This window comes from Botryllus schlosseri, chromosome 7, assembly GCF_051294905.1.
Source record: "Botryllus schlosseri isolate E-star chromosome 7, Bs_hap1, whole genome shotgun sequence".
In the NCBI taxonomy this organism is placed as follows: Eukaryota; Metazoa; Chordata; class Ascidiacea; order Stolidobranchia; family Styelidae; genus Botryllus; species Botryllus schlosseri.
The window spans coordinates 5,303,936-5,329,343 of NC_137242.1; the positions used below are offsets into that span (position 1 = coordinate 5,303,936).

General features: G+C 41.3%; 1 protein-coding gene across 1 annotated transcript; it reads left to right on the forward strand.

The window, feature by feature from the left end:
• Window positions 1-2,622: 2,622 nt before the first annotated feature.
• On the forward strand, window positions 2,623-15,306 carry LOC145442641 (solute carrier organic anion transporter family member 4A1-like). Its single transcript, XM_080320607.1, has 13 exons — window positions 2,623-4,058; window positions 4,164-4,295; window positions 4,706-4,969; window positions 5,309-5,424; window positions 7,123-7,213; window positions 7,288-7,500; window positions 8,275-8,447; window positions 8,503-8,664; window positions 12,211-12,374; window positions 13,085-13,258; window positions 13,843-13,896; window positions 13,961-14,131; window positions 14,828-15,306. The coding sequence occupies exons 1-13, from the start codon at window positions 3,958-3,960 to the stop codon at window positions 15,014-15,016; spliced, it is 2,004 nt and encodes a 667-aa protein (XP_080176733.1). The 5' UTR covers window positions 2,623-3,957; the 3' UTR covers window positions 15,017-15,306.
• Window positions 15,307-25,408: the final 10,102 nt, after the last annotated feature.

Here is a 25,408-nt window from a genome sequence, read left to right on the forward strand (position 1 = left end):
GAGCTCCCGAAATACCCGACGGAGCGTTCCTTTAGTGCTAACTTCCTGTATCTAAGTCGATTATGCCATATATTCAACCAAAATTCTAAAAAAGAAAACATTTGAGTGTCCTCCGAGGACACTTTCAAAAAAGTCAAAGAAGAGGACATATCCTCTTAAAAGAGGACGTATGGTAACCCTATAATCAACCATTGACGCATGTTTGGATTGTATAAGGGATTGAAAACAAGTCACAAGTCAATCTCACTTTTGTAGTTTTGACTCGAGTCAAGTCGAGTCATGTTCAATTCATCCTCGATTCAAGTCCAAGTCAGCTAGTTGAGATTTGAGTCCGAGTCATAATGTTTTGACTCGAGTCCAAGTCATCATGTTTACTGTTCAATCTGGTTCAACCCATTTTTTCAAGTCTATTCGAGTGACATAGAATGGCTCGCATTCATAATATAGCAATTTTCCTAAGTCTTAACAGTTTCTGGCCCTATTTCCCAAAGTATCAGGAGTGATAGGCGAAATACCAATAATATGGTGACTTTACTATTCTTCGAAGTTACAACGAAATGTCTGTCTTGGCAGTCCTAGTCTCGAGTCCTATGACTTGGTTCGAGTCATGCACAAGCACAATGACTCGAACTCGAATACAAAATGACTCAATAAAAAAATAAAATCTAATCGGGTCATTTTAAGTATTTGAAAAAATGACTCGAGTCAAATCGAGTCACCAGAAAATCGCGACTAAGTCTGAATCGAGACTAGTTATGACTCGAGTCATTACCAGAGGGGGTCAAAGTAGTCATCGTCGCTACTCAAGTAGCATTAAAAGCACATTAAAAAGTAACAATCGGGTTGTCAGTTACGTGAAAAGCACAGCTGAACGCAAAGGTTGCGAGGTCTGGGTCGAGACCACAATCAAGACATCAGAGACATGGAAAAGACCCGATCTTATAGTTGTAGACCGGAATTCAAAAGTGGCAACGATAATGGATGTCACCATTGTGTCCGACAACGCCGACCTGGATAAAGAGCGGAAAGGCAAAGTGGAGAAATACCAGACTCCACATATCGTGCAATGGGTAAAATCACGAACAAAGATGGAGGAGATACGTGTCGCCGGTATGGTGCTGGACTGGAGAGGATCCTGGGACGTGAGAAGCGCTGAAGAACTGATCAAATCTGTGAACATGACAGCCCCAGACCTCCGGAAAATCGCAGCTATTGTATGCGAGGGAGGTTTCCATGAATGGATCATGTGGAGCAAGTCGACTTACCGCATTGCTCGAAGGCCGCGTTATAGACGATGAATTGCCCGAAACGGTGACGAATCCCCGAAGGCTCCGACGTGAATTATGGGTTAAGCTTTTTCCATGCTCTTGCAGAACGAAAGCGAATAAGGCATGCATAGGACTATAGTCATATACATGTGTGTTAGGAGGGCCTGTGACCGAGCTAGCACAGCACTGTATACCGCACTAGGCCTTTATAAGCAATAAACCTTCGAAATAGAAGTAACACCGAAATTTCTACTCAGGTAGAAGTAGGAGTGGCGGTTCACAAGTAAGTATGCAAGTAGGTATTCTACGCCTATTTTTGCCTTAAAAAACTTAAAACTGTCAAATAGAAGTAGAAGTAGTCTCAAATCACAACTACGCAATAAGTAGTGCGAGTAGGCAAAATCTACTTCAAATACTTCAAAAAGTAGAAGTTCTTCGTTACTGACCACCTCTGGTCATTGCAACCCTGATTGTATCTAATGGATGTGTAGGTGCCAGACAGGGACTTCTAGAACTTCAAGTTCTAGAAGTTCTAGAAATCCTTGGACCTTGGTGTCAGGTAGAATATTGAATCGTATCAATTCGTTTCTACTCTCTGAGGTTTCATATTTTCGTAATTATAGACTGAGGCTGAGATTTGCTTAAAATAGCTTTTTTTGGACTCCAGGCATTCACTGATTAAAGTGTCAGGTTACCCTAAAAAACGCTGCACACCAAATTCGCCTTCTCTCACGACTCAAATTAAATTCCTCAATCACGGCAACTTGCTTACCACAAAGTAGAAAGACGCGTTTACCTCTCGTATAAGTTAAGAAATATTTAATGCTGCAAATATTCCTGAAAAGTCGGTATTCAGCCGTTGCCTTTATATTTTTTGACATACGCTTTAATCGTTTATGGGTTATGATGACTGCTATCCAGGTGTACTATGATGGTTGGCTAAGTTTCACGAATTAGGGATTTGGGAACGTATCAGATAACAATGTAAGGCGCAGACCGTGTAATCCGTAATGTGACAATGGTAAGAAACTAGTTTTGGACTATATTATACGGAAACAGTGACTTGAGACTATATTTGTTACGAAATACAATGCTATATCGACGTAGTTTTGAATTTGGAATACGCACACAACGCCACGCTACGTAACCACAACGCATGAACAAACAACAGCCTTCAAAGATAACGTATTTCCAGTTCAGTTTATACATCCTGTGGTTTAAGTCCACGCATTAACATTCACACGTAGCTTCTATATGTTCTTAATTACACGTAACTTTTCGCGGGCCGGATTTGGCCCGCGGGTCGTAAAATGCCTACTGCCCAGGTCTGGGCTACACTGCTCTATCATGTTGTTATGACAACTTGCCGCGGTGTTGAGGTTCTACATAGCGTTCGCGGTGGAAATCTGGAAGATTTTGTTGAATGTGTTGTCGCCTGACAGAGCGAATACGTTCCTGATCGATTCCATCCTGTATAACGCTATTCGAGGTGGCAATTTCATCGACTAGGATTTCCATGTGGCGCTGTGCTTTTAATGCTGTTCCTAAAGACGTCGATAACTTCAGATGATCACTTACAGATGCAGATGTTATACTTATTCGGTGAGGACCCCTCACCCACTCTGCAACAGGGAGTTGGATAAGATTGCTAAGGTGTCCTTAGGTAAACATTAGGCTATGCACCGTTCATGGTGCGGATGCTGGAATTTAACTCCTTATCGAGGTTTAGATTTGTCTTTCCGAGGTGTCAATTGAGGACTATTTCAACATTTCATGTAGTCTACGTGGGTGGTATATGTCTATTTGATTTGAGACTGCCGTAGAGTTGCCATGTATTGTAATGCGCGTTTACTGGCAAAGTTACCTCGGTTGAAAATATAACGATTGTTGATATACAATGTTCTTTTGAGTACCAACTAGTTGCTGACGAGTGTCTGCCGAAAATATCACGGGTTTATTTCAATATGAATATATATTACTTAATTGTACACTGAAGTTTTGTACTTCCAAGAGACTCTGGAAATACCCCAGTTAGAGTAACTAACCTTGAAGTATTACCAAGATGTGACTTCATTCCTTGGAGGATGTAGTGTACAGTTTTCTTCCTCAAACAGGTAGGATTTATGAACAGTATTTGTAAACGAAGCATTGATTTCTGCTCATTTTAAAAAGTGGCTGTTTGCCAAGAGTACACTGTGTGATGTATTGCGGCTTCGCAGTTTTATGCAGCACGCCTATACCCTTATTATCCATGCCAGGGAGTGGTGATACTTCATATAATTAGTTGTCAGGCATATTTAAACAAGAGCTCAATTTCGCTACTTTAATAACCAACAAGGTGCTTTCTGTCTATGTAGTCGTCTATTAAAGCTACCGCATACGGCCGTAAACGCATCCTCGTAGACACGCTGTGCAAATACCTCTTCGGCAGGCCTAGCTTTAAAATTTTAATCTTTCTCGTAATTCGATTCTGATGCTGCGAGCTTACTTCAAAACTTGCGATGCGTAGAAATGTTACCCGAGAACATGACAAAAGAGTGCCTCGCATAACATCTCCGAACGCATTCTATTATTGGAACTTATGCACACGCTGAGTCGTTCACCAGCTAAAATCTTTGCCGAAAGTTAGTGACCGACCGAATGAGTGTCTATGAACTGACCTATGCCTTGAAGACGGGACATTTACAACATGGAGGCCGATGATACGAAACACAGGAAACAAGCTGGTGATATCAAAGACTATGAACAATGCGGTTGTCAACTCGGCTGCAACTCCTGTAAACTCGGAAGGTATGTGCCTACTTTTAGTGATGACGCATGCGACCATGCAACTGGCAGAAACAATAGGAATTTCGGTAAATGATGAGATTACATAACAATGATGTGCCTTTCCAGGGTTCCGATATCCTGTCTAAACGTCTTCAACACTTCCCGATGGGCATTGGTCTTTTTCAGCATCAGTTCGTTTCTACAAGGGGCGATAGTAAATGGACTTTCAAGTGTCGTCATCAGTACTTTGGAAAGAAGGTATCGATTAGCTAACTCGGCGTATAAACTTACAGCGATTACCTTTGCGCAAAATATAACAGGTCAAAGTTGCAGATATTATTAGTAGATAAATAGATACATGTCTTTGGAAATGTGCCTCAAGACAATATTTATATATCTGGTGGAATCTTAGATTTGACTTGACGAAAGCATCGTGTGTTATGTGTTCACCTTGGCTATAGACATTTGGATGCGAGGACAGGTTCGACATCCGATCCAAGTGACTACCTGATTGGCTGATCTTCAAATTAGAGGTCTTTGAGTAATTGTGTATCTCCATAAATGATTTTATTGAAATAATCAAGACCATTGACCAGATTTTGTATCAATTCTTGAAGATGACTGCGATAGATTCGAGATTTCTACTTATTATGCCTATATAATTCCAGGTTTCATTTACGGAGTTCTGAAACTGGATTCATTTCATCATGCTATGAAATCGGTGTGTGCGTCAGCATACCAGTGGTGACTTATGTGGGGGGACGAGGGCACAAAACGTTATGGATCGGATGGGGTATGTTCATCATGGGTGCTGGGGCTGTGGTATTTTCTTTGCCGCATTTCATTGCACCCCCGTACAACCTTTCCGAGACCGATACCGCTATCTGCAACATCACCTCGAATTGCGAGGCAACTGATTTGCGATCATTCCGGTAAGATATGTTGAGTGAAGGGTTATACAAGAACGTTCCGCGAATGGCACAACGTAAAGCTATGCCAATATAGCTGGATATGTATTGTATCTATACACTTTCTATGTCTTGAGCGCTGACAGTATTAACATGCAGATCTTAGTATCATGGAAGATTGAAGGCTAACATATTGTTGGCTAACTGTTGATGACCTTTCGTACGAATGCGACTTGGGTCCCCGGTGTCATTTTACATTCATACCACATTCGACTATTGCTGTAAATCCCTATTCCACTCTTTTCCTGTCATTGTGAAATTTGTAGCTGTTGCATTCAAACCAATTCATTCAAATTTCAACAGGTCTGTATTCATTATTGGACAGATACTTATTGGTATCGGAGCGTCGCCGATTTACACCATAGCCCTGAATTACCTGGACGAAAACGTGAAGGAAGTCTATTCGTCGACTTATCACGGTCAGTATTCCGCGAAATGATGTAATGCGAATCCTCGTGACAGTGGAATGTGGATGTTCTTCGCTGTAGGCCAGTGGTTTCCAACCTGTGGTACGCGTACCACTAGTGGTACGCGATGGTCTTCCAGGTGGTACGCGAGTAGATTCTGTTTTTTTTTCGACCGAAGGGAGTTATTCGTTAAGGTGGGGTTGAACACAAAGATTGTTCTCCAATAAACTTCAGGCTTAGCGTGGCCTCCTCGTAATCGACTTTAGCTTCTCACGCTATTCCCCAGCTGCTAATTTTCCCTTCTACGTGGGAGTGCCAGCAAGGATTTTCATCTCTGACGGCTATCAAGTCGAAGAAACCCATGCCCATGCATGACTTTCGATGCGTTGTGGGCAAACATATGCCACGCATCGACCAGCTAGTGCAGTGGTTCTCAAACTGGGGGCGTGTTTTCGCGCTTCGTGCGATTTACCTCCAATTCATTGTTTTTGCTCTGTGTATAGTCCTAATTGCATATTTAGGAATTCACTTATCAACTGTCATAACCATCCACGCCATAAAATTATTCGTTCGGATTGCTAATATTCTGGTTGCATTTTGTGATATGACGATAAGGGGGGGGGGGGGGGGGGGGGAGGGCGCGAAATTTTTCACTATCATAAACAGGGGCGTGTCTAAAAAAGTTTGAGAACCGCTGAGCTAGTGGAAAATAAGCAAATGCGGCCATCGCATTAAACAATTGACGTTTGTTGTTTGCTGTTATTTCATTATAATCATGTTGTTCTTCTTCTTGTGACTGGTGGCGAAAAAGCAATTTCAGGCATCCCATTAACCCTGGCTAATAATGCCTAGTTTAATAGTATTTACTATTACTCTTCGCATACGTCAAATACGTCATTATGACGTCATAAACGATGGAAACATTTTTGACCTCCTTCAGCGCGCGTAACTTATATAGGTGGTACGGGAGCACTGCATAAAACCTCGAAAAGGTACGTGGGTGAAAAAAGGTTGGGAATCACTGCTGTAGGCTGTACGCCCGGTGTACGGTGTACGCAAATGCGAATTTGAGCACTGAGCAGCGTTCGTGCAACAGCGAGTTGTTGATTCATGTCAAGTTTCGTGTCAGAGGCGGTACATTTGTTGTGTCACAGCTTCCCTTATTCACGCAACGCTCATAAGCGTAATTCCACATATCGCGCGATACAAATGTTTGAATATCTGTCATTTGCTAGATGTAACAAGCTACGCAAAACACACTCAAAACCGCAATTATTCCACTTGACAACGCTTCGGTGAGTAGACCTCGTAGCGCGGAGTATAATAGTTATGTCCAGACCTACGTAGCTAACATTCTCAAACTTTTCGAGAGTCGAATGACTTTGCTTACGAGACGCGAGCAATTGCAGGTCACTATTGATCATGCTTCTATAGTGCGTGACAGATTTGCGTTCCTAGTATCACGGAGCCCAACATCATATGATATCTGATGAAATTACTTCCCCAACAGACTCTCGAGCTTGCATTCCTTTAGATATACCGCGACGCGGTCAATTCATTTACGTTATCAATTGCAGTGGCCTACGTATCGGTGTCTGAAAACTGACAAGTATACGCCTGCTTTGGTTATAAATATAGTCTGCGAAAGCATATAGATCGGCTCCTTGAATTTCATTGACGCCTATACAATTCCAAATCTGTCACACACAGGTATCTTTTTCGCATCTGCTCTATTGGGACCAGGAGCTGGTTTTCTTATTGGCGGATACCTACTATCAAAATACGTGGACTTCAACCAAGAGTAATACCCAGATATATTAGAGGTTCCTCGTTCATACACGGCGCCATTCATTTCTAGTTTGAACATTTCAACAGAGTCGATATCACAAATGAGAGCATTTTCTGGATCGGGAATTGGTGGATCGGTTTCCTCATATCCGGAGCGCTGATGGTATTGTTTTCCGTTCCGGTTTTGATGTTTCCGAAGCAGTTGCCTTTCACCGACGCCGTGAGACTTGGCAGAGAGCGGGAAATGCAAAATCAAAGCGACGCCGTTGCGGTGAGAGGCGATGAGAATTTCGGCAAAAGGTAATTTGAGATACTCTGAATTGGACGCGGTAGGTCTTTTCTCCGTCGCACGCCCAAGTCACGCCTCGAACTCCCAGAACTAGCCTGGAACTCTAGATATCTCTGCTTAAGCGCCGTGCAAATTGTTTACGCATTCATTGCCTGCGTTGGTTGAAGGGATGAGGAGATTAAATATTTTGAAATCCGAAACCTGTTCCGGGTTAGCGAATAGCGTTTCGCTCTATAGAAGTCATGCTCTCTTTCAAATTTACATTTTGAATATCCGTGTTGAAAGAAAACTACTATATATGCTACTGTTATTATATTTATAACCGTAAGTCGATTGGAGTCGCTTGAAACTTTCATTGCACGCGATTAAGCAGTGGTGTCGCGCTGTTATCAGCAGTGACTTGGGCTGCAATGTAATGAACCAGTACCAGTCTACGGGACGAATTCTGTGCGCTGATGCCTGTTTCTAAGTACCACAATACGATTCTCCAACACCAGGTAGGGCTGCAGGCCTATTTCGGCGTGATTTTTTGCCGAAAAGAGTACCAAACACTAATATAGCGGGCACGTAAAGCGTATAGCCACGTCTTAAATTACGGCCGCCCCAAAATGTTGATATCATTGCAAGCCTAGAACGAAGATATAAAATGAGACCTTTACCACAAGCAAGAGATCGATTACAATTTTGTTGACCGAGCACTCCTCGCTTTATAAATGCCACTATGCGTTATAGGATATTACGCCCCGCATCTATTGAATCCCGCATAAAGATTGTGCTTTCTACAGCCTGCGAGATCTTCCACGCTGCTTGCTAATCGTGGTGAAAAATCCTATTCTGATTCTTATATCGCTGAGCGGAGCAATGGATTCAGGACTAGTTTCTGCCTTTTCAGCTTTTGGCACGAAATACATAGAAACCATGTTCAACCTACCAAGCGCAACTGCCGCGATATACTTCGGTAAGTTATGCCGAATCCGGTTGAACGGAATGATGACGCGCCGTTCTCATTTCAGGCGCAACTGTTGTGGTGTTTGCGTGCTCTGGAAACATTCTCAGCGGTGTGTTAGTGACAAAACTGAAGATGACAGTGCCGCAAATGATCAAGTTTTGCATCGTCGCCACACTCGGCTCGTTTTGCTGCGTTTTCGTTTTCCTAACCTACTGCCCGACACCAGGTAAAGTGCGTTGCGACATCATTTGTGTCGTGCAGGACAGTAATTTTCAACCTTTTTTGACCTCGCGGGCCGGTAAAACTCCAAAACAAATGTTGCGGATCGGTGAACCGTAAGAAAACAAAATTCACCCAAAATTCAATTGCGAGAAATGCATGCAAGTCAAAGGTAATATTGGAAACTTCGTTCAATGAAGCCCCTTTGATACTAGAGATATTTATACATGGTTCTATTGAGGTTTCTGCACGGCGAAACTTGCGAAGTTATGTTTAAGACCACTAACCTTATTGTGATTGTTCGGTATCGTTTGTAAGATAAGCGTTTTGCTACTTGCCATAGCCTCTATTATACTGTTAAGTGTCGCTTAATTGCACTTTTGGAATTCAAAGAAGTTGATATAAAAGTCTCCGTTGTTTTCACAATTAACTTGTCAGTTCGTATAACACTTGCACCACTGCGACGCACGTCCAAAGCATAGACCATCAATTCTCTATTGCAACATCATACAAAGTTACGCTCCACAATTTTAAATAAATTTGAAATATGGCGTTTTATTTCTCTAATTTATGAACAGAGAGAGAGAGAGCGAGAGAGAGAGATGATATTCTTTTTCGCCTGCACCATCGAGATGCTTTGACGACGGAGTTGCGATACGGCCGAGAGGTCATCTAGCCTGCGCCCCCGTTTTTTTCTCCTCCACGCTATCCGTGATTGCTGAGCGCCTGATCAACTTTCGAGTCTTTGGTATGACCTGACCGGGGACCGAACCCACGTCCTACCGAGCCCACGACCTACGGCTCGAGAAGCAGGACGCATCACCATTACACTATCTCGCTCGAACGTCTTGCTTTTTGGCATTGTGCGATATAGAATTTTAATATATCTGGGTACCGACAGAAAACTTGTCACGGACCGGCATTCGAGAACCACTGATATATGATATACCGGTGACATCCATTCATTAGCGAAAAAGGAATGAGTGTAATTTTAGGTTAGGTTTTAGGTTTTACGTGTACAAGCATATTTGAATAGTATATTCATATTGAAATGAACCCGAATATTTTCGGCTGACACTCGTTAGGGGTAATCGTCAGTAACTAGTAGAGAATTCAAAAGAACATCGTATATCAACAATCGCAGCACAACATATGACGTCACCAGCACGAAATGTCGAATACGAGAGCGTTCAAAGTACTATTTTTAGATGATACACGAACTCATTTTGTTGTCACTGCCTTGGCTGGTGTATTAAGATAAAAGTCGACTCCAAGGCACACAAATGAAAGTGTGAACGACCAAAGTACACCAGCCAAGGCTGTGTCAACAAAAAGACTTCGTGTATCATCTAAAAATAGTACATTGAACGCTCTCGTATTCGACATTTCGTGCTGGTGACGTCATATGTTGTGCTGCGATTGTTGATATACGATGTTATTTTGAATTCTCTACTAGTTGCTGACGATTACCCCTGACGAGTGTCAGCCGAAAACATTCGGGTTCATTCCAATATGAATATACTATTCAATTGTATATTGAAGTTCTGTACCTCCAAGAAGCTGTACGTACAAGCATGTTTCTGATTGAAACTTGTGGACAGGGGTGGTCAAAGTATGTAACGTTGCTACTCACGTAGAATTAGATATACCGCCGTAAATTTCTACGCGTGCAGTCACAAATAGAAGAAGCTATTTCCAAAACGAGTCAAAGGCACTTCTTGTCCTAGCAGAAAGTCTTTGTATGAGTGAATGAATGTCCAAAGAGATGTCATCTTCGACAATATATTCAGCCTCCGTGACGCAGGGCTATTTCGACCATGCACTTGGTGCGATCACACTCATAAAGATGATGCGAAAATATCACAGAAGTACGTTCTACTTCACAAAACACAAAGTGATTAGTTTTTCATAAAAAAAACATGTTGAGAGAATGTGGAAAGTGCTATAGTGCCAATAGGCGCAACCTATAGGCCAGTGGTTCTCGAACTTTTTGGCTTCGCGGACCCCTTTTGACCGTCACGGACTCTCGCGGACCCCCTCAAGTTTTAGTACAATTTTAGCTCTATTATGGTGCAACCTTCATCTGTCTTGTGCAAATATGAATTGTAGGCTTGTGATAAACAGCAAAATATTGATTTTTCTTGAAGATAACATCATACTATTTATGTAGAAATTGGTGGACTTTTGTTATTTCAAAGCTAATTTTGCTGTTGTATTTCTTGAAGTACGTGGTCGTGTCTTGAAAATCCGCGTCTTCGTTTTGATATGAACGAGGAGTACCGAAAACCATTTCCACAAAGATAGATGGAGGCTAATGCAATATTAACGCATAACGCTTCCGACGATACTTTTGGTGTGATCGCAACATTTATGGCACCACAATGAAGAAACACATATTTTATGGACATATCACGTCCAGCATCTAGCGCAGGGACGGGCAACATACGGACCGCTGGCCGGATTCGGCCTGCAACGACATTTTGATCGGCCCGCAGAGAGTTTCTACCGTCAAAGTCAAATCCTAATCTAGAAGTATAGACAAATTTTATGCACCAAAGAATGGATCCATGTTTCCAACCAGAGAAAGACTGTCATGAAACGATTTTTTTCTGTTCGGGTTTACATATATATTTTCGAGCAAACATTTTCGACCATTAACAAGACAAGGCTGCATACCAATATTACTGGTGATATGAATTTCAGGGTTGGAGCGTAATGCTTTGATAGCAACGAAACACTCCTTGTTCATCAAAAAATCAGCCTTGTCGATAGGGCATCCGCAATAAAAATGCTCAAAATCTGATAGCCGAGCTTTAAGAGTATAGGTATATCATTGTCCGATTTATGACGAGTGTCAGCCGAAAATATTCGGGTTCATTTCAATATAAATATACTATTCAATTGTATATTAAAGTTCTGTACCTCCAAGAAGCTTTTCCCTGCATTGGGCCAAATTATGGAAATACTTCGGAAATTTTTTATTTCAAACGACTGTTCACTAATTTGATGAGACTGCTAACTTCAAATCGAAAAGGTTTCGCAGACATTACGAAGTCACCCTGATTGACGTTACTATCTCCAAATTTTTATTTTTTTCGCAAACCCCAACAAAACATCTCTAAACAGCAAATTGTTTGTATCAGCAGGTTATTGGAAAATTGGCAATGAAAATGAGTTTCCACACTACGTCAGTCCATGTCAGACGATTATTATGATGATATGAGTCATGAGGTTTTAGCAGTTGTGGTGCGAAACTGCCTCATGCTTTCTCAAATTTACAAATAAAATAAAAATTAGGTTATCAACCATTTTAAAAATTTAGAGGTCTCGCGGACCCCCTGAAATAGCTTCGCAGACCCCCGGTTGAGAACCGCTGCTATAGGCCTATTATTGAGTAATCCAAGAAAGTGTAAGTACTTAGTTACTGAGCACCGTTGCTTTTATAAAGGTATATTTCTACTTCTACAACGGTCATTGAACGCCCTCGTGATAGTTCTTCATTGTTCAATAGAAGATAATAATATTAATTGACGCATCTGCTATCGATCTTTAGATGTAGCCGGGGTGAATGTGCCTTATGGCAACAATTTGGACATGTCATGCCGATCTGCATGTGGGGGATGCAGCACCGATTTCTTTAATCCAATATGCGGCGCAGACGGTTTGACATATACTTCATTCTGCGATGCGAGATGCCAAGAAGGAGGAACAGGAGAGGTGCGCTTCTATTTAATCGTGTATTATCGATATGGCGTAAATATGCACATAACCACAACCACAGTGTTACAATCTCTGGTGTCATTCCGATATCTTCCAAGTTGCCAAATATGAACGCAACGAATTTCACGCATATGTAATAGCTGGGCAAAGTGATAGCAGAGCACCCGAATGGAATTAGAAGTACAACCAAAATTTCTACCAAATTACTAGTAACAGTTCTTGAATAAGTAGTTTCAAACATTAGATTTGATCAAAATAGGCCCAATATACTTTTCGCAGTTAATTGGATGGGGCTACCTTCAAAATTGCAGGATGCCTCTTTGCAAAATGAAGGATAATATGATACTGCTAATAGGTGAAATTTTTGAAAGCATATTCAGTTGCTTTGATACAGGAACTCTTTCGCTCAGCCATAAAGACAAAAATAGATTCAAGCATATTCCTAAAAAGTTCCTACTTTACAAAATCCAAAGTGTAAAAATATGTGGTTTTGGCAATAAAACTGCCAAGTAGAAGTGGAAATATTCCAAAAATATAAACAAATTGGTGAGTAGTGCAATTAGACAAACCTACTTGAGTATACTAATGTCAGATAGAAGTAATTCGTTGCTGACTAGTTCTGTTTCATAGAAACAAGGATTGTGGATAATTTGGCAAGTTGAGATAAACTATATGCATGATTCCCAGTTGTGAAACAATTTTGCTAGAGATTCGTCAATTGCTCAACAATAGCAGCAATCGGAACGGGTACCTTGACGTGGGATTCAACCGCTGTCAAAGGAAGATGCAAAGTTGAAGGGTGTCTTAGCGTCTGGATCTTTCTGGCATTTGGTGGTCTGCTGGTATTTTTCGGATATCTCAAATCTCAGTCCGGTTTGCAGGTATGTATATTAAACAGTGCACGCATTTTAGCACATAACCATCCACAGTCCATGCACACAGAATAAAGCCACAGTGATATTGCTAGCGGTACTAATTTACTAATTTTAATATACCACTGAATAATATATTCATATTGAAATATAACTGAATATGAATATATTATTATTTAATTATAGTCAATATTGAAGTTCTGTGCATCCAAGAGTCAACTTATTTTAAGTGCATCAAAATTAATGATATTGGGCTAGTCAACAATATCCTAGTAAGAAGTCAGATTGGCTAGGTTATATTATGCTTGAGTCAAACACACCTCCAGTGACAGCCCTATCTATACATCGCTGTTATTGGGTGCATTTATACACATTACACGTAGGTCCACAGAACGACCCAGTGAATGACGAATGAAAAGTGAACATGGCCAAAACTAAACTCATAGCACTTCTTATGCTCACGTAATGATCGATGTAAGGAACCTAGTGACACAATTTATGACTGCGTCACGTTCAAATTCCCATGCCCGGAGTATGATGTGGTTTGAGTTGAGCCTAAGGTGTAATCATGTGTTTCCTATACGTGTTTTTAGATATCACTGCGAAGCATGCCGTTTTACCAACGTCCATTTGCACTCGGCGTTCAAGTATGTTTTGTGACGGGAATATTTATCTCCCGTCTCTGACATCACTGAACGTATATTTTCGCAGTGGCTCGTAATTCGGATCTGCGGCCAGATTCCGCTTCCGATCATTCTCGGTAGAATCCTCGATTCCTCTTGTATCGTGTGGGGAATAGAATGCGAACAATGCGGCGCTTGCAAAATGTACGACGGGCCGTCTATGGCCAGATCCCTTACAAGTCTCGGAGCCGTCGCCAAAGTGAGCGTTATAGGTTATACGAGTCTGCAATGAGCATTAGAGTGTAGCACATGTTCATGAAGGTCTTTGTATACCCATATTCACAACGCGAACACCAGTCAAGTGAATATGATACTCATCACATGATGACCGGTCAACAACAGGTGCAGCGGTTGGGGACCACTGCATTAGGGAAATCCTATTTGAAAACTATGTTGGTTTTTTGGTTCGATGAAAATAAAGACTCTCTCTCTTAGGACTTTTTGAAAAAGCATGCATGATGTCGACTTTAGGAAAATCCATTCAGTTAGGAAGTATAACGTCATGTAATCTTTAAATATGAATTCGAAGAGCTTCTTGGAGGTACAGAACTTCAATATACAATTAAATAGTATATTCATATTGAAATGAACCCGAATATTTTCGGCTGACACTCGTCAGGGGTAATCGTCAGCAACTAGTAGAGAATTGGAAAGAACATTGTATATCAACAATCGTATCACAAATATGAATTCTTTCAACCATGGCCTGCAACAGTTGACTTGAGAGGCGACAAACGTTGTTGGAGAGTCATACTCGCTTCGGATTACGAAAATCATATGAAAAAATGTAATTATTGTTAAAGACCAATCGAACGGTTATTGCCTAACAGGGTTTCTCACAAATTGCCCAAAGCATAAGTATTTTATTCCATTCTTGTATCTCTATTTATTTCAGGCAATTAGCATAACTTGTCTACTACTAACGTGGAAAGTCTACACGCCAGTTGTTGACAATGTGTCGACGGAAAACGGCCATGCTGAGCGTAACGTCGATCCCGCCACTGACACAAACTCGCCCGATGATAGCCTGAGAAACACTGATATCGCTTCAGAGCAGATTGAAACCAAAGAAACAGTTTTATAGTTATGGCATATCTGCCTCCGAGCTCTGGGATACGCACAAATTGAACATCAAAGAGCAGTCGTCCATACATGCTTGGAGACAAAAATTTAACGAATACAGTTCTTCATTTCGTATAATAATAATCATGCTATGCATTGTGCTACCAGTGACCTCCACAGCGCATTATTTTGATTAAAATATTGACACCTGAAACATTTCGATTGCAATACGGAAAATTGTATACCGCATATTTCATTAAAAGTATGATTTTGTATTTGATATTTTCAGAATACATTATATCTCGTTGGGTATACCATGGACACTATTACTATAATGGGCTTGCGTCACCATGAGTATAGATATCAAATTAGGATTCAATGGAGATGAAAAACTGCATCTGGGTCCCTTCAACTGATAGGACCATATTCATAATTTGGATCCTTGAACATAGGCTGTTCAACATATATAATTGGGATAGTTACTCAATAGTCACTATCCTAGGCTTACCATATTTTGAAAATGTAAAAAGAGGACACTTTCAGAAATTTGCAAGATGCAAAACCGGAGTAGAATTCTCAAAAACCGGTGAATTTTTCTCACTTTGTGATCGGATGACTAAAAAAAAAAAAAAAGGTCATCTTTTCGCTCAGAGCTAAATTCACCGTTTTTCACTCCGAAATTTCCGCCGGAGCGTCACTTCTGTGCTAATTTGCGGCATATCACTCGCAAATTGCTCTAAATCTGACCTAAATTTTCAAAAAAGAGGACAAGATCTCATAAAAGAGGACAAAAGGGCGTCCTCCGAGGACACTTTCAAAAAAGTAAAAAAAGAGGACAAATCCTCTTAAAAGAGGACGTATGGTAAGCCTACACTATCCATTATCCACGGGGATCGCAATTTATTACGAGAGAAGTGACTAAAAAGGTATTGGCATGGGCATGGTGATTTACAGTGATATTCCTTACAGTACAGCAAACTGTAATATACAAACATAAAATGGGTCTAATTCAATTTAAAAGAATTGGTATAATCTGAACTAATACCATACAAACGTGTCCGTTCGTGCATAGAAACCGGTATCGACTGCCGACATTCTTACAAAAACACTTCGAACAGAGATGTAGGCTACGAATCACGATTTTTTGGGATCCGGTTCGATGAAATACTGCTGCTGATATAGTCCTGGTCACGTTTCCAGCTCTAACTTGTAGATCAGATGTGAAAATATCAAGATTAGGCATCATCCAGATAGGTAAAACATCGTATAAATTCTTTTGATTCACCCAATGTCATGTGACATTCCAACAGTGTTATTTCTCTAAATCCTTATTTCACTATTTCCTGCCATTATGAATTTGTAACGGTTGCTTTCATAATCAATCATTCAATATTCATATAATTTTTGACATGTCAATATTCAATATTGGTCAGATACCTATTGGTATATCGGAGCGTCCCTGATTTACACCATAGCATTGAATTACTTGGACGAAAACGTGAAAGAAGTCTATTCGTTGACTGTTACGCTTGGTATATCTTATTGACGGTTGGTTGAAATGTGCGTATTGTAGCTTAATGCGTCATGGTATAATCTGAATCCCCGTGATCATGGAATGTGTCCTTGTGCGTAAAGTTTCCGGAGTTGGTACCAGAGTCCAAGTCGGTATATTGAAAATTACTGCAGTAGGGATCGGAGTTGCAGTCGGGGGTAGAGTGAACCCACTCCACAGCCCTGGTAAAATCTTCAGACATTCACGCAAGACGCATGAAAAGTAGGCCAGATATACCTCGCGATATCGACGTTTCAGCATCTGTCATTTCCCGAAAGTAAGAAGGTATTTTAACTATAGGATTTCCCGGAGTCGAAATTGCCGACTTAGCTGCGCCTTGATGAATAAACTTCGTAGCACGGATTAACATTAAATTTACTACGGCGACGTAATTGAAGCGTACGTGAGGCCTATTATGCTGCTAAAAAATTTATGTTTCTTAACAGTGAAATTATAGAGACTTTCGGTACCGTCTGCTTGAAGCTATATGCAGATAGCCCATGGGTCGCCAACCTTTTCGGCAAAGGGCCACATGCAATTAAAGGGGCACTGCGCTCTCAAAATTATGTGGTCTCAAATTGAAGGGAAAAACGAACAAAAATTTTTGGCCGCAGCCATTTCCTTCAGAATGCCACCGTAATGGAGCTGCAATTTATCAAAATTTCTACAGGACCTTCACGGTCCAGCTGCAGTGGCTGCTTAACCCGCTGCATGACACAATGTCTTCACCATAGTGTCCTATATGGTGTCGACACAGGCAAATCTCACGCCTCAGTGAAATTGTAGCACGTCACAATTTCCATTTAGCTACAGGCAATTTGACCGGCTTGCCGAGCATTAAATTTAGTAAAACAGGTATCCAATCGAAAGCTGACTCTGCACTGATTACAAAAATATAAATTTTATTCCGCTCGTGGCCCCGGAACTCCCACAATCAGCCTCGAATTTTTCATTGTTATCGAGATTGTCATTGGGACGCAACAATGCTGTCTGGCGAAACGAGAGAGTAGCTCAAGAGAAGAAGAGCCAGACAGCATTGTTCAGCATTGTTGCGTCCCAATGCCAATCTCCATAACAATGAAAAATTCGAGGCTGATTGGGGGAGTTTCAGGGCCACGAGCGGAATAAAATTTATATTTTCGTAATCAGTGCAGAGTCAGCTTTCGATTGATACCCGTTTTACCAAATTTAACGCTCGGCAAGTCGGTCAAAAATGACCGTCAAATTGCCTGTAGCCAAATGGAAATTGTGACGTGATACAATTTCACTGAGGCGCGAGATTTGCCTGTGTCGACACCAGGGTTGTAATGACTCGAGTCATGACTCGACTCGAGTCACGATTTTCTGATGACTCGACTTGACTCGAGTCATTTATTCAAAATACGGAAATGACTCGACTCGACTCTAGTCATTCTGTGTATTGACTCGACTTGGACTCGAGTCATTGCGCATGACTCGAACCAAGTCATTGACTCGAGACTCAGACGGTCAAGACCGACATTTCATTGTAATTCCGAAGCCAACATACTATTGGGATTTCGTCTGTTGGTACTGGTACTTGAAAATGCGACCATTAACTGCTAAAAGTGAGGAAAATTGGTATATTATAAATGCGAACCATTCGATATCACCAAACAGAGTTATAAAAAGTGGGTTTACCAAGACTTCAGCTGGAAACTGAGCAGTCAACACAATGACTTGGACTCGAACTCTAGTCGTAATTCCATGATTCGGACTCTGCACTCTGCTCGCTGACTTGGACTCGGACTTGACTCGGTGGTGAATTGAAATGACTCGACTTGACTCGAGTCAAAACTATAAAAGTGAGATTGACTTGTGACTCGAAGCCTTGTGACTTGGTTACAACCCTGGTCGACACCATATAGCACACTTCACCGTCGCACTTGCTCGACGTGATTAGGCAGTCATGCATGGACGGTATACGTTCTCTCATTACTGCGAACATAGTTAGTCTCCGTTCTGTAGCGTATTAGCCGTATTTTTCATTCTCAGGAGGATACTAATATTAAAAGCAAGAAGTCGAGTGTCGATATATCGCGAAAAGCGCGAAGAAAAATTTCAATTTAAATACATCTACCGCGGAATATTCTACTTTATGGTAACATACGATGATCTTCGAAAAATGGGGCTGACTTAAGGGCCCAGGCTATGCCGATGTGTCGGAATTGATATTTTAGTCATCAACAATTCAACATCCCAGAATTCGCGAGCAGGCTAATCAAGTTTCCGGTTGGTCTTGCAAGTTCACAATCTGGACAATTCATTTTCTGATAATACAACTAATTGGGAAAATTATTCCGTCGGACACTCAAAACCTTCTCGCGGCCCATGTGTGTGCCACGCCTGCTATAGCCTTTGTTTGAGACATGCGAACCATTTTAAGCGATTGCAGGTCACAGTTCTGATCAACTGATCATGCTTTCCATAATGCGTGTTACGAGTAACATGGGGCCGAAGATCATCGGATATCTGTTGAAATTACTTCCCTGAAAGACAGCCTTCTTATAGAATACCGTGGCGCATTCAATTCATGTACGTTATCAACTATGGTGACCTACGCATCGGCGACTGACAACTGACAAGTAAGCCTGCCCTATTCACGCCTCATTTAATTTCTAATTTTGTCGGTCTAGGCAGACGCGAATCGACTCCTTGAGCAGCACTCACGTTATACAAATAGACAATGCCAAATACATAATCTTTCACGCACGGGTATTTTTTCGCATCCGCTCTATTGGGACCGGACGCAGGTTTTCTAATTGGCGGATGCCTACTTATCAATATACGTAGACTTCAGTCAAGAGGGTATTACACGGATTGATAATGATTACACGTTATAGGATGGAAGTCATTTATAGTTTGAAAGTTTCAACAGAGTCGATATAACAAATGAAAGTATTTTTGGATCGGGAATTGGTGGATATGTTTCCTGATATCTGGGGCGCTGATGGCATTATATTGTTTTCCATTCCGGTTTTAATGCTTGCGAAGCAGCCGCCTTTAACCGACGCCGCGAGACTTGGCAGGAAGGGGAAATGCAAAATCAACATGACGCCGTTCGTTTCGTTTATAAAATTGTAGTACTGAAACTGATATATATAGCTGTGATATCAATCTGTATAGCGTGGGTACACCCGAGAAAATTTACTCCTATTACCCGATTTGAATAATTACGATCAATATTAATTAGTATATATAAACGAAACGGATTGGAGTATTTCAATCGCTGTGTCCTGCCCATAGCCATATTTGCAGGCTACAAATAGCCTATTTCAATTTCCCGAGACACTATCAGGAATAGTGCATTCCTATTTATTCGTCTGACTCCGACAGGTAGTTGGCTGTCCGATTGTGCCTAATTCACACGAAGATATTATAATTTTTGGAAATTGGTAAATTCGCTGATTTAATTCGCTGACCAGGCGTAATCCGATCGTGACTTGGCTGAACAAGGCGGGCGAAGAGTTCGAGATGACGTTTTCGGCTTACTTATTCAGTAATGATTTCACCACATCACAGGATTGCGATAGAATGACACGATAGGAAGGAGCCGAGACGACTTGTAGCGGCCATTCAATCAAACAACCCGCTTTGACCAGGAACATGTAGGCCTAAATTGAACACGTAAAATGGTGATGAACCACTTAATTATCAACCGAAGATAAAATATGACGGAAAACTATAGCAACGAAGGTGAGCAAACTCAACTTAGTAAATTGCATGCGTTTGTTTGAGGTATCCATGGTGTTTTGTCGACTATAGGCTACTATGGTCATGGTCATTTACACCAGGCCAATTTTCTTCATTTTTATTCCGTAGCTGCTGACTTATGTAGCGCGGTCTATCCATACTTCTAGACTTTTTATAAGACACCGCTTACACGGATGGTATGGCGAGGAGGATCCTAGATAAACCTTTAACACTTAGGTAGGAATTCTTCAGACAACCTCAGTCGAACTCGAACCTGCAACCCATTGGTGTTGCAGCTGTGGATTATACCACTATACGCTATCTCATAACTAAAAAAATGTGTATATTAGGGTTACCATATTTCGGAGTCGGGAAAGGAGGACACTTTTTCAATATTTTCAAACTTCGAATACCGGAGGAAAATCCAGAAAAAATGGTAAATTTTCCAACTTTCCGGCTCAACTCCAGAAATACACTTTTTCTTTCACACTTTACGTTGGTTGACTAAAAAAAGGTGGTCACTTTCGTTAGAACCACGAATTTCCTATTTAGCGTCATTTATGCCCATTTTTACTCTAACCTACCCACTATATTGGCTCTAAAAGCTGTAAAGGAGGATGAATTGCGAAAAAGGAGGACATTTAGGCGTCCTTGGAGGACATTTTCAAAAACCCGAAAAAGGAGGACAAATCCTCCTTAAGGAGGACGTATGGTAGCCTAACCCTAGTGTATATAGGCGACTATACAGTTTCTCTTCTCATCAATATGTTCTTCATTAGTTTGTTCAATGTTCACATCTCATCGTGGGTCGCACCAAGGGAAGAGCTAGAAAAAATGGGCTGGGAGGGTGGCAAATTTTTTAAGAGTTTGAAGGGAAACTCCTCCAGGGAAATCCCCCAGATACGGCAATTTTTCAACGGGCAATTTTATATACATGGATTCGTATACGCAGTACGCACGCATGCACCCTATCCGTATCGATATTAGGCGATCGATTCGGAACGAGCCTGAATCGTTAATATTGCCATTACACTATCTCGCTCGCTAATAAATATCATCATGTATTGAAATTTGTATCAAATCAATACACCACAAGATTGCGATGTAATGAAAAGATAGGACTTAAATAGCTGGTTCGTGGTACAGAACTTGAATATAGCTTTCAATACAATATCCATTGTAAAATAATATTTATTGAACTCGAAGACTTTTCGGGTGCCTCTTTTCAAGAGTCAACGGCACACTAAAGGGATTTTAACAGATTTAAAAGCAAAACCAAAAAGGCAAAGTATGACGCAACAATCAAAATCACAAACCATGCAATTCGCATTGTACCAATGGCAACAATAACAAACCATGAAGTATACGGACAGGTTGCCAGTTAATTCGGCCCTCGGTAAATTCGGCCAGTGAATTCGGCCATGACCTCGGTAAATTCGGCCCTCCGAGAATATTGTATTAAAATGTATTACCAACCGTTAACATGAATTAATTACATAATTATACTATTATTAAGTGATTTGGATGTCAGGGTATGCGTAGATCGCGTAATCGCGGGAGATGGCGCGGATATTCACGTGGCCGAATTTACTGATGGCCGAATTTACTCGGTAAATTCGGCCCTCGGAGAATTTTGTATAAAAATGTATTACCAACTATTAATGTGAATTAACTACATATTTATATTATTATCGAGTGATTTGGATGTCAGGGTATGCGTATATCACACAGTCACGGAAGATAACGCGGATATTTACGGGGCCGAATTTACCGAGGACCGAATTCAATCGGTAAATTCGGCCCTCGGAGAATTTTGTGTAAAATTGTATTACCAACTATTAATGTGAATTATATTACATAATTATATTATTATCAAGTGATTAGGGAGTTAGGGTTAGGATTAGGGTTATGATTAGGGTTAGGTTAGGGTTAGAGTTAGGATTAGGTTAGGGTTGGGGTTAGGTTAAGGTTAGGGTTAAGGTTAGGTAATGTTATTGTAACTGTTACTGTTACCCTCGCCCTGGCCGAATTTACCGGGGGCCGAATTTACCGAGGGCCGAATTTACCGAGGGCCAAAGTGACCGAGGGCCGAATTCAGTGGCCGAATTTACCGAGGGCCGAATTTACTGGAAATCATACGGACATACGGCACTATAGTAGCAGCGCAATTCGTAAATAAACAGCTACACGCACGAAACAAATGCACTAATGAGAAATTTGTAGGTTATAGAGGAAATCTTTTTGTCTACATAAAATAGGTTTGTTCAACTGAATAATAGTAGACTCCAGCACTTTTAGATGAAACAAAGACCTACCACGTGCAATGACAGTGAACATATTGTCATCATAGTGCTGAGCACAGGCGAGGTTTTCACTCAAATGCTGACCAATTGACGAAGCATATGCTTGGTAATCGTCATAGCAGTCTGTTTTGGGAGCCAATTTGCACTGACGTGCAAGCTCCGTGCGAGTATTTGCGCATGTTTTTGACCGAATCAATTTTGGGTTATGCTGCTTAATACGCTCAAACAATCTTTGAGAGTACGTCCTACATACCTACAATCACAGTGGCACTTGTATTGGTAAACAACATTACTTGCATTAAAGGCAGGAAGTACATCTTTTCGAGAGTTGGGCAACAAGGGTTTCGTTGTGTACACCACATGCGTGTTTAGTGTTTACGCTGTAATAACAACGATGAACAGCCGATTTAATGAGTTTTTCAAAACGGTTAGACACGTTACCTAGCCAAGGTAGGTGTAAAAATGCCGGGCATTTTTCTAGTCCGTATTTGGGAGCTATATCCGATTTTTTTAAAACCCTAGAGATGGAGCATTTTAATATGTGGTCTGGATAGCCATTTTTGGACAGAATCAAGTGGATATCATCCAATTCGCGTGACAGTTTTTCCGATGAACAGATGCGCACTGCGCAGGGCCCGATTGACAAGAGATGAAATAAGGTTTAATTTACGCCGCTTCGGGCAAAATGAATCCCAACGGATATAATGACCAGTGAAGGTAGGTTTTCTGTACACCGACGTTAAAAACGTTTGTCCTGATCTCTCTACTAAGACGTCTAAAAAGGGAAGGGCAGCATCAGTTTTCTTTTCCACGGTAAATTGTAGAGCTGGATGGAGACAGTTCAATTTTTCGAAGAAATTATTACACTCTCGCTCATTTTTAAAGGCAACAAAGGTGTCATTGACATATCTAAAATAGAGGAGAGGTTTTGCGAGAGAGAGAGAGAGAGAGATATGATATTCTTTCTCGCCTGCACCATCGAGATGCTTTGGCGACGGAGTTGCGATACGGCCCCATGAGGTCATCTAGTCTGCGCCCCCGTTTTTTTTTCTCCTCCATGCTATCCGTGATTGCTGAGCGCCTAGCAGGATAGCTGCGGATACCATTTTTCGAGTCTTTGGTATGACCCGGCCGGGGATCGAACCCACGACCTACCGCTCGAGAAGCCGGACGCATAACCATTACACTATCTCGCGACGTTTTCAAACAATTTCTTTTCATGGTATCCCACGAATATATCGGCCAAACTAGGTCCAACGGTGAACCCATTGCAATACCATTACTTTGGTGGAACATCGTGTCATTGAAGCTGAATTCAACGCAACTAGTAGCAGTTTGCAACAATTCAAGAAATATATCACGTGGTAATTTCGGAGGTTCAAGCGTGCCATCATAAAGCGCGTCTGCGCAGATTTCGAAAGTTTCCGACAGTGGTACGTTGGTAAAAAGACTTTTCACATCAAATGAGCTAAGAAATACATTGGACGGATTTAATTTAGCGCGCTTTAGTTCTTCTACAAACGTGAACGAGTCGCGAAGACAGTGGTGCGTATACAAGGATCGAACTGGTTCAATGACGGTGTTAAGCCATTTAGCTAAATTATGTTGTGCCGATCCACACATAGACAATATGGGGCGAAGAGGTATGTTATCTTTATGTGTTTTCGGTAAACCGTACATACGCGGCCGCGGCGTTCCCGACGGACGTAAAGACTCGTACAAATTTGAGGAAAGGACTCCATCCTTCTTTACTTTCAGAAGGCGACGTCGCAGCTTCATTTCTAACTTGCGCGTGTTGTCGTTCATATCGGCAGGACCCAGGTTGGTGAACTTGGACGAATCATGGAGAACGGATTCCATTTTCATGTTGTAATCTGCCCGGTTCAAAATCACAACTCCAGAGCCTTTGTCAGGTTTTGTGATGACAATTTTTTCATTTGAACGTAAGGATTTGATGGTTTTAAGACAATCCTTGTTCATCAGAAAATCACTGGGGTCCACTGGGGTGCCACAATACGCATGTGCAAGATCACTGAGCTTAGCTTTCATCGCGGAAAAATATTCCTGAGATACTGGTTTATGGTGTTGTAATTGACCAATTAATACTTCGAAATCGGCGAATATTTCTTCTCTCTTTACGTTGTTGGGAGGCAAACAAAAATCCAATCCATGTGACAAGACGAATTCTTCGATATCATTGAGTTTATAACTCGATAGAGTCACTATGATATTCTTCCCCGTACTTGGCGAATTTCCAAACCGATGTTGAACTAAAACTTTGAGGTTACGGTCATACTTCCTCTGGTTCTCTTTTTCCTTGCGAGCGTCAATGATACTCAGGTAACGGCAGAAACGTATCAGGTCAAAAAACGATAGACAATCTCTGACATCTCGTTGAAGCGATCGACATTTAATCCACCAATGTGGTATGGAACATTTCTTCTTCTCGATCTCATCGAAAATAAATGCCCTTTCGATGTAGGGGCTATGTCGAGTGCGAGACTTATCAATTCTTATCCTGATGCGTTTCGGAACTACGCGTAGTTCGACGCATTTCTTTAGGTGATCTATTGACGACCGCAAAGCTCTGATCTTCCCTCGGCTCTTGACTAACAAATTCAAACTGTCACGCGAATTGGATGATATCCACTTGATTCTGTCCAAAAATGGCTATCCAGACCACATATTACAATGCTCCATCTCTAGGGTCTTGAAAAAATCGGATATAGCTCCCAAATACGGACCAGAAAAATGCCCGGCATTTTTGCACCTACGTTGGCTAGGTAACGTGTCTAACCGTTTTGAAAAACTCATTAAATCGGCTGTTCACCGTTGTTATTACAGCGTA